The sequence below is a fragment of the Panicum virgatum genome, chromosome 9K (assembly GCF_016808335.1).
Source record: "Panicum virgatum strain AP13 chromosome 9K, P.virgatum_v5, whole genome shotgun sequence".
Taxonomy (NCBI): Eukaryota; Viridiplantae; Streptophyta; class Magnoliopsida; order Poales; family Poaceae; genus Panicum; species Panicum virgatum.
Window position 1 is genome coordinate 355,557 of NC_053144.1, and position 13,139 is coordinate 368,695.

Sequence of the window (13,139 nt, forward strand, 5' to 3'; positions counted from 1 at the left end):
GCAACACGGACAGAAGTCTGCGTGTGCGAGTCCTGAAATTTATTTTTTCCAACAAAACCCTGAGTATACTAATACTCAGCAAGGTTTACCTGACCAGAGGTATACATAGCCCCTATCTAGACATGCACGGCTTTTGGCTGGTGGTTATTTTGCAGAAAAAGCCCCTAAAGGGAATCTTTAATTTCAACTTTCAGCACCATATTCTATAAGTTTAAATCATTGACTAGTATTTGCATCTTCTAAGCAACCATAACAAACATAGAATATTAATCCAGGATAACAATTTCCAAACCTCACTTATATTCCATAAAGCATTACTACGATGTGGTGCTGCGATCAAGGTGCTTATATTCGAGAGCGACTGACGGCGAATCGATCCGTTATAACCTTGCAAGGTGAACCTAACCAACACGGCACGCGTATGCCCCGTTGGACCACACGCACCAACCATTCCCCTCCTCGCATCGAACTACAGGACCGTCCCACCATCATATGGTCAGCCGAGCTCAACGTGAGACCACCAAAAGTAAACATATGCATCTCCATCTCTCCGCGACTACTCGACCACCCCAGGAGGTGAGATGGAGTCCTGTACTTTCGAGGTGAGGCAGTACTCGGCTTACCGGTTTCGACTACCTCCTACTCCCGGCATGCGGTTAGTACAATTCAAACATGATCACAGGGCCAGACAACGAACGGTCCTTAACTGACACAGACGGGGCTAACCTCTCCCCGCCCGGTCTCCCAATTCTTTTCCTTTCCTACATATACCAATATTCCATATATTCACAATAATGAGATAACCTATATCTCGCGAGTGACAAAATTATCACTCGACTTCTATCGAGCTCTATTAAGTATAGCAGTGCTAACGACCTATTCATACTAGTATAAGGCCCAGGAAAACCTAGGAATCATGCAACTAAGGTTTCAAACAATTCTTAAACCTAATGCACAATTATTAGAGCCATAAATAGGTGACATAAATTTAAAATAATAGGATGTGCACCGGGGCTTGCCTTCGGTTTGCTGCTGGGTACTGGGGTGAACTGGGCATTGGGCCGGGTTCTCACGTCTCTCCTCCTGCTGGGCCTGCTCCAGCGGCTCCGGTGGCTCCGCAACCACCTCGTACACGACCTCCTCGGTTGCGGTTTCTACACGTATGCAAATGATATGAGAATGCATGCAAATACGATATGCAACAAAAATCTTTGAAATGCCCAAGTAGAAACACTACAAATTTACCCCAAAGTTACCCAATTCTACATCCAACAGTTCTAATAAAACCCGGAATACCCGGATTCATATCCGGAGTATCCGGACTCCGAAGTCCGGAGTTTCCAGGCCTATACCCGGAGTTTCCCCCGGAGTATCCGGGCTTATACCCGGAGTCTCCGGACCCGACAGCATTTTCGCCCCAAAAACTGAAATCTTGATTTTTGGCAAAACCACCCCACCAAATTTGAAACCCTCTTGAATTCTAGTTGAAGTATGCATATAGAGATGATTGACTAAAGGAAATCACCTAGAACATCCTAAAACAACCAAATCGGCGAGCCCTAGCTTCTAGTACCTTGAGCTAGTTCCTCTTGCAAGAAACTCGAAAACGATGTCTTCCCAAGGTGGAATACTTGTAGAGGATGATCCCCACGCCGAGTGAAGCTCCCTTGACCTTGGAACCAAGTTGAGAGAGAGGATTTGCACTCTAGGGCACTAGAGAGAGGGGGAGCTCATGAGGGAGAGGGAGTGGCGTGAGAGAGGGAGAGAGTGCTGGTGAGGATGAGAGAAAAAAATAGAGTATTTATTATATTTGTGGATGACTAAATTAGGGAAATAGAAACTCCACGCTCGGAGTATCCAGGTCAATGGCCGGAGTATCCGGGTGTTACATAAAATATTTTAGTTTGTCCCAAATCAAACTGACTGAATTTATATATAAAAAGCGTAATAATATTTTGAACATCATATGAGAATATCTGGATCATTATGAAATACAATTTCATAATTTACTAATTTGATATGTTAGATGTTAATATCATTTTCTATAATTTTGGTCAAATTGAAACTATTTTGACTTAAGTCAAACTAAAATAACTTATATTTTAGGATGGAGGGAGCATATACTGTATTTCCATTTAATTATTTTACTTTTTAGAGTTTGATTGAAAATACAAAAAACTAATAAATAAATAAAGTGTGTGAGTGAGAGAAGATGATGGGCCGGAGAAGACCTATTTATTCTTTGATTGTGTGTTTTCAACTTTATTAATATTGCTATGCAAAGTAGAGATAAAATCGTGCCGGCTTCAGCCGACCGTTGGATGCGTTTCCGTCTCTGTACTGTGCGTCTGTGCGGAAGGAAGTCAGCGACGAACGCCGCCGGGTGGACCCTACGTGTGAATCGATCGAGGAAGGAGGGCAAGTATTCGATTCGATTCCCCTTCCTTCCCTTGCGATTGCGATTGCGATTGCGATTGATTCCTCTCCTCTCCTCTTCGCCTTCTCCCGAGAACCGCAAGCAATCCCCCTCAGATCCTCCTCTACACGTCATCCACCACTGGCTTGGATTCGAGTTGAAGCAATAGCAATCCCCGGCGAAGGTGCGGCGGCGGCGCCCGGAGGTCAGGTCGGCTGTCGGCATCGCATCATCCCCACGATACCTGTAACTCGCTTCCTTACCGCACAAGTAAGACACCAACCAAATCCCCCTCCTCTCCTCTCCTCTCCTCCCTCGGAGTATGGTTCAGTCTCTCTAGTTTGTTTCCCTTCCGATTCCAACATCTCTCCTCTCTGCGTTCCTGCCTGCCTGCTGATTCCGTTCAATGTATTCCTTCTCCGGGATTCAATTTACTATTCTGTAATAACAACAACAACATACAGTAATATTGCTGTTCTGGAGGAAGGAGGGAAACCTAGCTCCTAATCAATCAATCAATCACAGGGTCTGCTGCCTCCGATGATGATGATGCTGCTGCTGCTGCTGTCTTGCAATTAATTTGTTTTCAGACGACAAGAAGAAAAGAGATTGCTAATTCTGCATCCATGGTTTTGTACGACCAAGACCCAGATATCACCCGATGGGGCCTTCATCTCCTCCTCCCAGGTGGAGGTGGAGGTGGAGGTGGAGGTGGAGGTGGAGGTGCTGCTACCCACAACTCTGCCCATCATCAAACTACGCCCCTTCAGCATCCCAACGGGGGGGACACCCCCAATTCCACTGAGATCAAGGTTGAGCATGTTGCCCGCACCGATGATGCCGTTGACAATGACGAGATCATTGCGCAAGCCCTGCAGGAGGAACTGTCCCAAATCGCCCTTGCCGAGGCATCTGGAGCAGCCTCCGCTGACAACAACCACTCCGCTGTTCTCACGCAACAGTGGTTTCGCCCACGCACCATCCATGTAGCATCAGGTACGCCCTCCATTCTCAAAATCAACGCAGCAAAATATACATCCAAAGCGCCTTCCATTCAAATCTTCATGTGTCATTATTTCTACTGCGTCTTAAGGGACATCTCCAGCTTCTCGACAGGCAGAGAGCAGTGAGGAACCATTTAGTTCATGCTCAAGCCCTGGAGATGACAATGTCCAACATGCCGAGGCATGCTTAATCGACCTCATGGATGACTTCTCTGTCCTAGACGGCGAAGTTGGCAAAAGATTGAATGACATGGTTCCTGTTCCTGTAAGTACTAGTCTGTACCAAGGTTTTAAATAGCCGGCTATAGCTGCTAGGAAGGGCGGCCGCTACGGCATTTAGCCCGCTAAACGCCGTAAATATCTGCATTTTCATTGAGTTGTTCCTTTCGCTGTCACAGCATGTTCCTAAGACAAATGGAGAGATTCCTTCTGTTGATGAAGCCATCTCAGATCATCAAAGACACCTTGACAGGTAAACCGCAGTTTTGTTCCTTTTTCTTTTCCCTTTTTGCTAACAATAATGTATGTGGATTAACTGTTTACCTCATAAACGACCTATCAGTTACAAATGACCTATTCTACATTAGTACCTTGATAGTTTGCAGTTTGACTCAAATGTATTTTTTTCCTTTTTCTTAAAGGTTGGTGCTGTACGGTTTGGTTGAGCTCAAGGTTAAAGGAGATGGCAATTGTCAGGTTCGTGTACAGAATCCCTCCTTTTGCATGATGGCATCTCACAGTTGAACTATTGATTTATTTTGTAAGGACTCTTAAACAGTTTCGAGCATTGTCAGATCAATTTTACCGCACTCCTGAACATCACAGATTTGTTCGGCAGCAAGTGGTGAAGCAGGTTAGTGTTGCGGAAGGGACTAGTTGCATTTCAGCCACACCTGAACCTTCAGGATGCACATGGATTTCATGGGCAAATCTCTTCACATTCACTTGTTAACTGTCAATCTTCATTATGTATAACCTCTGAACCTCTTCAACTTGCTTGGCAGCTTGAATCACATCCTGAGTGTTATGCGGGATATGTCCCTATGGATTACAGGGAATATCTCAAAAAGATGTCAAAGTGAGTATTTGCTCTGCTCTCTGTTTATAAGCAAATGTTTAGTTTGTACTGTAAATACACATCCTCATTTTTGTTATGTTGGAACAATCCAACCAGGAGTGGAGAGTGGGGTGACCACGTTACGTTGCAGGCTGCTGCAGACTCGGTAATCTTGATGCATCTTGAACTGTTGTTGTTGTATTAGCGAATGTCTGACCCTGTATATGTTGTAAAGACACCAAGTAACTCCTCTGATTTTAGCAATGGGATGCATGGCTAATGGACGTAGCTGCAGCAGAACACTGTCAGAAATTGCATTGCATGGCTATGGTTTAAAAAAATAGGAGCATTGTTTTTCTTTTCTTTCAATTCAATAGGACAAGATATCTACTTTTCAGATGAGCCCAGGTGCCTTATGTGTATGCGTCGCCTCTTGCAGTATGGTGTGAAGGTCTTCATCCTGACATCATTCAAAGATACATGCTACATTGAAATTCTTCCTGTTGTTGAGAAATCAAGAAGAGGTAGCTAGCTTTTCCTTGGTAATTGAAAGATACATGCTACGCAATTAAGACTCTAAATAAAATAGCCTGCTGTATTTGCAGTTATATGCTTGAGCTTTTGGGCAGAGGTGCACTACAACTCGATATATCCGGAAGGAGGTATGAGTATTTTTTGGTTATAGTAATTTATTCGGTGTGGTCTTGATTTGGTTATCACCTCTGTTGGTGCAGAGTTACCTGTTTTGGAGAACAAAAAGAAGAGTTGGTGGCCCTTCTAGCGGTAGCAGTTCCAGGTCGGGAAGAAGATTAGATTAGAGCAGCTTCCGGTGGGTGGCAGGAATTGTGTGAGGCCATGTGACTTACTCCACTGACGGCGATGTAGATGCTAGTATCTGTACAGACAGAGAGGTGATTAGCATGAGAGGGAAGGGAGGTGATTAGACATATTCATTCATTTTCTGATTTGTAGCTGGGCCTTTAGGGATCATTCTTTTGTTCTTGGTCAGCTCAGAACCACTACTTGTGTGATGATAACTTGAGAGAGGGAGCAGAGCTTTGATTCACCGATCTGGTTAACTCTTTGAATAAATAAATAATACGATGATTCCATGCCAAGTTTTCTTCCATCATTATTGTACGGTATTATTATACTTGTATTATTTATATGCATGCCAATTTTACCCATTTTGGGAAATTTTGCGAATGCAAACGCACTGCTGCTGAGGCTGGAACTGGAAGGAACGTTCTAGAACCAAGAAAAGGCCGCACTGCTCTCTCTCTCTCTCTAGAACCCTCGCCCGCCTTCTCTTCCTTCTTTTGTACGCCAAGGCCAACCTACCCCTCCTACAGGACAGCCGCCGCCGCCGCCCCCAAAACCCTAGCTAGTGCTAGTCTAGCAGAGGCAACCATGGCCACCATCCCCACCACCGATTCCGCCCTTCTCCTCGGCTCATCCGCTCTCCACAGGGCCAGGCGGGCCTCGGCGGCCCGGCTGCCCGGAGCCAACCGCCGTCGCCCCCAGGCCCTGGTGCGCGCGTCCGCCAAGGAGATTGCCTTCGACCAGGGCGCCAGAGCCTCCCTCCAGGCCGGCGTCGAGAAGCTCGCCGCCGCAGTCGGCGTCACCCTCGGCCCCAGAGGTCTCTCCTGCTGCTGCTGCTGCTGCTTTCTCTCTCTCTCTCTGATATTCCACGATTTGATTTGTGTACGGTGTACCCGAAGAAGGGATTACTTACTTCTTACTAGTTATTTGTATCCCACCCACGGCATCAATTTCAGTTTCGTGCCTGGATAAATGTCGAGATGATCTAGCGCTATACAATACTCCCAAAGTAAATGCCTGAGTACAAACATGCTGCTAGGATGGATAGTTGGGCGCGACTGTCAAGTGTTGCTGCCGCCAAATTAACTTTGCGCTTGCATTCGCAGGAAGGAATGTTGTCTTGGATGAGTTTGGAACCCCCAAAGTGGTCAATGATGGAGTTACCATTGCTCGTGCTATTGAGCTCGCTGATCCCATGGAGAATGCTGGTGCCTCATTGATTCGTGAAGTAAGCATCATTCTCTCAACCTGCATTTGCTTTACCCTGTTGTTTGCTACCATGAATAAATCAGATGGTGTACATTTCCTGCATGTGACAAACTCATTCACCACATGATTCGTATGCACTTATATCTGCCAAATCAAAGGTTGCTAGCAAGACAAACGACTCGGCTGGCGATGGGACCACAACTGCATCCGTTCTCGCCAGGGAGATCATAAAATTGGGTATGTTGAGTGTTACTTCAGGGGCAAACCCGGTGTCTATTAAGAAGGGCATTGATAAGACTGTTCAAAAATTGGTGGAGGAACTTGAGAAGAAGTCCAGACCTGTGAAGGGTGGTGGAGATATTAAAGGTCTGACCTTGCATCTTTGACTCTTCTGTTACTAATGGCTCTGATATCTCTGCAAATGACATGTTTCACAAAACATTTGTGCTTTTCTCCATTTCAGCTGTTGCTGCTATATCAGCTGGAAATGATGAATTCGTTGGGACCATGATCGCTGAAGCAATTGACAAGGTTGGCCCTGATGGTGTGCTCTCAATCGAGTCGTCATCATCATTTGAGACCACAGTTGAAGTTGAAGAAGGGATGGAGGTGATAAGCCTAGCTAATGCTCCTCTGCTGATGCCATTTTCTGTTTTTGGTGTAGTATGTACAGCTTTCATTCTTGGCGCTGAATTACTTCCTGGTTTCTCCCATATGTGCAGCTTGACAGAGGATATATCTCCCCTCAGTTTGTCACCAACCCTGAGAAATCAACTGTGGAGTTCGAAAATGCTCGAATTCTCGTCACTGACCAGAAGATATCATCGATAAAAGAAATCCTTCCCTTGTTGGAGCAAACTACGCAGTTAAGAGCACCACTTCTAATAATTGCAGAGGATGTAAGTGGTGAGGCTTTGGCAACTTTAGTTGTCAACAAGCTTAGAGGAATCCTAAATGTGGCTGCAATCAAAGCTCCTGGTTTCGGTGAGAGGCGTAAAGCTCTTCTTCGAGACATTGCTATTGTTACAGGTAATACTATTTACTACTTTCTTCTAAGCAAACTTCTTCATGATTGGTTTTCACATGATGTTCGCCTTTGTTATCCAAAATTGGTGCCTTGTGTGTTGATTACTCTACTGCCCTTGTTACATTGTTTATCTTTACATATTTGTGCTCATCTAGTCTAGATTGAGTCATGAGATAAGGCCTGCTTTACGTTGCTGCTTGTTATTATCTGATTCAATTTTTATGTACCAGAATATGGTCATGTCTAATATATTCTGATCTCTCTAACTGGCTGATGATTAAATTGCAATCTTTTTGGGTGCCAATTGAACTGTTTGGAACTAGTAAAATAGCACATACATACATTTTCTAACTTCAACCTGGAAGTTAAATCCAATTTCCGACTTATGTGTTGCTGCCTGTTTGTCTTTTCCTTCTTTTGTTCAGGTGCTGAATATCAATCCAAAGATCTTGGCTTACTAGTTGAGAAGACAACAGTGGAGCAGCTGGGCATAGCTCGCAAAGTGACGATCTCCAGCTCGTCGACGACGATTATAGCAGATGCTGCAAGCAAAGATGATATCCAGGCCAGAATTGCGCAGCTGAAGAGAGAGCTTTCTCAGACGGACTCGACATATGACTCTGAGAAGCTTGCGGAGAGAATCGCAAAGCTTTCTGGTGGCGTTGCTGTGATAAAGGTTGGTGCTTCGACTGAGGCGGAGCTTGAGGACCGCAAGCTCCGCATAGAGGATGCAAAGAATGCAACTTTTGCGGCCATCGAGGAAGGTATTGTACCTGGAGGGGGTGCAGCCTACGTTCATCTATCAACATTTGTGCCGGCTATCAAGGAGAAGTTGGATGATCCTGAAGAGCGCCTTGGTGCTGATATCATTCAGAAGGTATTGCTCTACTTAGCTGATATCTGAAGTTTGGTTTTTCTTTTCTTTTGTTTGTTGATTTTGATGTACATCGCTGGTGACTTTCAGGCCCTTGTAGCACCTGCAGCACTGATAGCGCACAATGCTGGGGTTGAAGGTGAGGTGATTGTAGATAAAATCAAGGAGAGCGAATGGGAGTATGGTTACAATGCCATGGCTGACAAACACGAGAACTTGGTAGAGGCTGGTGTGATCGACCCTGCCAAGGTCACGAGATGCGCCCTGCAGAATGCCGCGTCAGTTGCTGGAATGGTGCTGACCACCCAGGCTATTGTCGTGGAGAAGCCGAAGAAGAAGGCTCCCGCAGCTGCTGGGGCACCTGAGGGTTCATTTGCCATGTAATGCGAGAATAAATTTTACTAGGCCTGTTGGGGGTGGGGTGGGGGGATGCAAATCTTTGAGCAAGGGGAGAGGAGAGAGAACCGGAATCTGTGTCTTGATCTGTTGCCGAAGCTGATAAACTCTTTTATCCTGAATTGTTTCGCTAAGCTGGCGGAGTGGGCAGATAATAAATTTATTATAAATCGGATTGGTTCACTGTCATTGCTGAAATGTGGAAAGGCGCTACACCAAAGATGCCATTTGTTGTCGATCATCAATTGTTGGGGCTGGTCTTTGTTTGTACTCTAAGCAAGCAGTGGCATGGCGGAGGGATGACATATGGGGATGGATTATTGCGTGGCAGCCGGTGGCCCCCACCTGGTAGCAAATTCATGGCGCTCCTTGGGCGCCTTATCCTCCCTCGCTCGACCGCCTGACCTGCACACATCTTCTTCTCAATCGCAATGCGCAAGCTGCCACCAGCTGCCGCTGGTAAAAAAAAAATATCAATCACGCTGCTGATCGATGATCTCCTCTCCTCTCCTTTCTTCCCTCCCCACGTCAAACCAAGGACGCCCTTGAAAGCGGATAGGAGGCAAAGGGCACTGAACCAAACAGCCTCTCTGTATTGCTGTCCTGCAAAGGCGCGACGGTGAGGCGCTTCTTGTTACTCTCCTCCTCCAACCTTCTTCGCTCCCCCCATGAATTCCAGCAGGAGCCTCCTCTCGTCGCCCCTCTTTGCAAGCTCATCTCCAAACTTCAGGAGCAATACTTCTATCCCTTCCTCCCCGTCCCCATCACGAACCTCAGGTCTGTACTCGCTATTCACAGCCTTATTTTCTTTTATATTGCTTTCTGATAATGTCATCAATGGAAATCCTGTTGGCCTGGGTTGATCCGATTTGATTTGGCAGTTCCCATGATACATGACAACACCGGAAGAGCATCGACGTCGTGCCACTACTCACCGTCGCTTGTAGCAGAAGAGCAGCTTCATGGTTCCAAGGATGCATCAACCTTGAAGGGTGAAAAGGCTTTGCTTGAGCTGCTGCTCGACATGGTGTGTCACGCAAACTTGCTTGATTACTACTTCATATCGTCACCACTTCATGATAGCTAAGAAAACCGATTTGTCTTCGCCAATTTGGATCGATTTCTTCTATATCTTAGTGCTCACTGTTGATTTTAAATTTCTGATGTGTTCTCCCAGGCTCTGGACCAGCATGTCAACGGAAAGAAGCTCATTAGTCAAGAGACAGAAGATAGTGATTTTGAGAGCTATTTAAGAGATGCAACAAGCCGATTGCTTTACCAGCCAGCATTTATGTACGGTGGTTTCTATTTATCCTTCAACATTTTTTGAAGTGGCGATTTTTTTAAGCGGTTATTTCTTCTGCAAACTTATCTTGTACTTATCACCCTTCTTTTTTTTTATGATCAATGTCATGCGAATTGCTTTTATGGCTGTCTGACCTAAGCCTATTGGCAGTGAAGGGGGTGATTCTACTTCACAAAGCTCTTCAGCATCAACTGCGGAACCCGTTGGGAGTTTGGACCTTGGCGCACCTTCAATGACACCGACAGAGGAGGTGATGTCGCCAGCAGAAGAATCGAGCACTTCACCCGCCCAGTTGGATGTACCACAGCTTCACCGGTTTGTTTCTTTGTGCTTTAAACGGTTTAATGTGGTACGATCAGCATAGGAATGCAACAAGCATGGCATGCTCTTCATTCTAACACTTAACCATTGTGCTCACAACCAGTGTGGACCCAGGCCTCTCATATGAGGAACTGCTGGGCAACGGTCAGGTGTTCGTTAGGTCCAAAAGGTTACTTGAGAGGAGATCAAAGAAACGTAAGGTTCCCAGAGCATCAAGTAATGACGCTCTATGCAGTGTTGTCAACTCAAAGAAGAAAGAGAAGCCAAAGAAGTTTGGCAGAGTTCTTGAACCAGATGCGCCTTTTAAGTTGTTTCTGCGGGATCGCGAGACGACAGAATTCTTGACAGCAAAAGAGGAGAAGCAAATGTTCAGTCAAATACAGGCATGTCTTGATTTTCTGTCTTTAATGCCCGGCATGTACTCTATATATTAATAGATGATTAATACTCAGTTGCACTTTGAGGTTACTGATTCGAAAGTACGATAACTTTTTATAGAATCTTATGAAACTAGAGGAGGCTCAGCGCAAATTAGAAGTTCAATGCGGCCGTGAGCCGACAGTTGGAGAGTGGGCTGAAGCTGTAGGAATGAGCTGCAGGGAGTTGCAGTCCTCTATTCGTATTGGAAGAAGATGCCGAGAGAAGATGGCTCGCTCCAACTTCCGTCTTGTGATACATGTAGCCAGGAAATACGAGGGATATGGTCTTGACATTCAGGACCTAGTTCAGGTTTGGCTCTTTTACATTACATTAGACCGTACCTCCTGTAACTAGAGGCTGTGGCATAACATAATACATGTTTCGCCTGTGATGCACCAGGATGGATGCTGTGGGTTGATGAAGACCTTTGAGAAATTCAATCCAAGCAAGGGGTGTAGATTCCCCACCTACGCATACTGGTGGATACGCCAATCAATTAAAAAGTCCATTTTCAAGAATTCAAGGCTAATCCGATTGCCGGTATGAGCAGAAGCCCAGAAGTGTTTGTTTCTCAAGGCTAGCTGTATGTCTGCTGAGGGTTTGTTTTCCCTATTATTCCTTGCAGGAGAGTGTGTTTGCGCTTTTGAGGAAAGTCGGGAAAGCAAGGCTGGAGTGCATAATGGAAGGGGAGCAGCCCACAAATGAAAACGTGGCAAGGCGTGCTGGCATCACAATTGAGAAGCTGGCAAGACTGAGAGCAAAGACCAGAAAACCACGGTCGATGCAAGACCGGGTTTGGTCAGATGACGGTGTCACATACCAGGTACATACATACTGTAGCATTCATTGGTCATCGGGATTTGATTTCGCCTGAGAATGTGAAAAAGAATTGAACGACACTGCGTGCTGCCCGCAGGAGATCACAGAGGACCCCAACGTTGAGCCCCCGGAGCTGAGCGTGGACAGGCTGATGATGAGGCAGCAGGTCCGCAACTTCCTGGGGATCCTGAACCCCAGGGAGAAGGAGATCATCGAGCACCGCTTCGGAATCCGCGACGGGGAGCCCAAGACACTTCATGTGATCGGCGACATGTACGGGCTGTCAAAGGAGAGGATCCGGCAGGTGCAGAACAAAGCACTGGACAAGCTGAAAAGGAGCGTATCGGCACAGGGGTTTGACGTTTACTTTGATTTGCTAACGTGAAGATCAGAGGCCAGAAAAAACTTGGTTTCCGTTCCATTGTTGATGTTGATACCCCCTCCCCCCACCCAAAAAAAAAATACAAAGGGATTTTAGCAGCAGGTAGACTTGTATACGCCCCCAAATTAAAGCCAGTGAATGACCATGACCATGTAAAGGAAGCAAAAATAATGCAGTATTTCTTGTGCTGTACTCCTGTGAAGTGTCCGATCCGATGGAGGCAATGCAATGCAAGAACCACCGGCACCAAGTGTAGTGTATTGTTGGAAGCATGCAAGCAAATGCTGGAAGCTTGCTAGTCCATGATAGCTCCAACTCATCCCCTGATCAGACATCATTACAGAGTAGGATTCCTATTACTAAATGATGATACAGCATCGATCTGCTGCGCTTTGACTGACGCTTGTTTTTCTGATGACATGGGGGGGGGGGGGGGGGGAGGGGTCTTAGGATTCCTTTTCCCTGTTGGCTGTTGCTGGCAGTGGCTAGTGGAATGGATTGCATTTGCACGCATGTGGATGTGGCTTGCTGGCTGGCAGGCATGGAGATCCGTGACATGTAGATAGCTGTATAGCCATACAGGACGTTAAGCTTGTCTTTTTGTTTTCTTTGAAGGAGAAACTTGAGCATTGTCTGGACGTTGCTGGCAGTGTGCTCATCTCATGCAGCGAGGACGAAAAGGAAAGGCATACTGTGAAGTAAAAGCTAGCAGTGAAAATGTGAAATGCAATTTATACTTATCCCAACATGTCACGCTAAACGGACTAGTAGCTTGAGGTTGAAGGAAGAATCCTTTTGCATCTCTCTCTCTCTCTCTCTCTCTCTGGGTGGGATTAAGGAGGTGGGGATAGCAATGAACTTACTTGATTAGAGAAACAGTGACTAATCCACTTTTTATTTGCTCGTGTTTTTAAGTAGTACAAACAGAAAAGGAAGAGAGGGGAAGGGAGGCTGCTGGCGTTGACTGCCGGTCGCCTGTCTGCCTCTCTGCCTGAGATAGCGAGGGCAGAGGTTCAGGCTCGACTCCCTAGACCCTAGTACCAACTAAACAGTACCGTGTTAGGTGGGCCCTACCGCCAATCACAT

The 13,139-nt window shown here is 46.0% G+C and overlaps 3 protein-coding genes across 5 annotated transcripts; all 3 read left to right on the forward strand.

Moving 5' to 3' along the window:
- The first annotated feature begins 2,333 nt into the window (after positions 1–2,333).
- Positions 2,334–5,606, forward strand: LOC120649015 (OVARIAN TUMOR DOMAIN-containing deubiquitinating enzyme 12-like). 3 transcript variants are annotated; one of them, XM_039925683.1, is made up of 11 exons: positions 2,334–2,686; positions 2,942–3,412; positions 3,522–3,685; positions 3,819–3,892; positions 4,062–4,116; positions 4,199–4,273; positions 4,425–4,498; positions 4,595–4,643; positions 4,917–5,001; positions 5,083–5,139; positions 5,212–5,606. In XM_039925683.1, the coding sequence occupies exons 2-11, from the start codon at positions 3,043–3,045 to the stop codon at positions 5,256–5,258; spliced, it is 1,050 nt and encodes a 349-aa protein (XP_039781617.1). In that variant the 5' UTR covers positions 2,334–2,686; positions 2,942–3,042; the 3' UTR covers positions 5,259–5,606. The 3 variants fall into 3 exon arrangements, with proteins under 3 accessions (XP_039781617.1, XP_039781616.1, XP_039781615.1); XM_039925682.1 differs by having other exon boundaries at positions 2,339–2,686; positions 3,007–3,412; positions 3,510–3,685; XM_039925681.1 differs by having other exon boundaries at positions 2,340–2,686; positions 3,510–3,685.
- Positions 5,607–5,771: 165 nt separating this feature from the next.
- Positions 5,772–9,025, forward strand: LOC120649013 (ruBisCO large subunit-binding protein subunit alpha-like). Its single transcript, XM_039925679.1, has 7 exons — positions 5,772–6,116; positions 6,406–6,527; positions 6,667–6,874; positions 6,972–7,117; positions 7,231–7,537; positions 7,961–8,412; positions 8,500–9,025. The coding sequence occupies exons 1-7, from the start codon at positions 5,888–5,890 to the stop codon at positions 8,791–8,793; spliced, it is 1,758 nt and encodes a 585-aa protein (XP_039781613.1). The 5' UTR covers positions 5,772–5,887; the 3' UTR covers positions 8,794–9,025.
- A 170-nt stretch (positions 9,026–9,195) lies between these two features.
- Positions 9,196–12,453, forward strand: LOC120649014 (RNA polymerase sigma factor sigF, chloroplastic-like). Its single transcript, XM_039925680.1, has 9 exons — positions 9,196–9,582; positions 9,687–9,832; positions 9,983–10,098; positions 10,262–10,426; positions 10,536–10,815; positions 10,931–11,161; positions 11,252–11,392; positions 11,478–11,675; positions 11,769–12,453. The coding sequence occupies exons 1-9, from the start codon at positions 9,474–9,476 to the stop codon at positions 12,054–12,056; spliced, it is 1,674 nt and encodes a 557-aa protein (XP_039781614.1). The 5' UTR covers positions 9,196–9,473; the 3' UTR covers positions 12,057–12,453.
- The last annotated feature ends 686 nt before the right edge of the window (positions 12,454–13,139 follow it).

Bases quoted from the DNA above. Each gene is read 5' to 3' on its own strand.
- LOC120649015 (XM_039925682.1), top strand. From the start codon at position 3,043: ATGGTTTTGTACGACCAAGACCCAGATATCACCCGATGGGGCCTTCAT. The intron at 3,893-4,061 runs GTAAACCGCAGT...TTTTTCTTAAAG, and splicing joins CATCAAAGACACCTTGACAG to GTTGGTGCTGTACGGTTTGG. The intron at 4,644-4,916 runs GTAATCTTGATG...CGCCTCTTGCAG, and splicing joins TGCAGGCTGCTGCAGACTCG to TATGGTGTGAAGGTCTTCAT.
- LOC120649013 (XM_039925679.1), top strand. From the start codon at position 5,888: ATGGCCACCATCCCCACCACCGATTCCGCCCTTCTCCTCGGCTCATCC. The intron at 6,528-6,666 runs GTAAGCATCATT...GCCAAATCAAAG, and splicing joins GTGCCTCATTGATTCGTGAA to GTTGCTAGCAAGACAAACGA. The intron at 7,118-7,230 runs GTGATAAGCCTA...CCATATGTGCAG, and splicing joins AAGTTGAAGAAGGGATGGAG to CTTGACAGAGGATATATCTC.
- LOC120649014 (XM_039925680.1), top strand. From the start codon at position 9,474: ATGAATTCCAGCAGGAGCCTCCTCTCGTCGCCCCTCTTTGCAAGCTCA. The intron at 9,583-9,686 runs GTCTGTACTCGC...TTGATTTGGCAG, and splicing joins GTCCCCATCACGAACCTCAG to TTCCCATGATACATGACAAC. The intron at 11,162-11,251 runs GTTTGGCTCTTT...GTGATGCACCAG, and splicing joins ACATTCAGGACCTAGTTCAG to GATGGATGCTGTGGGTTGAT.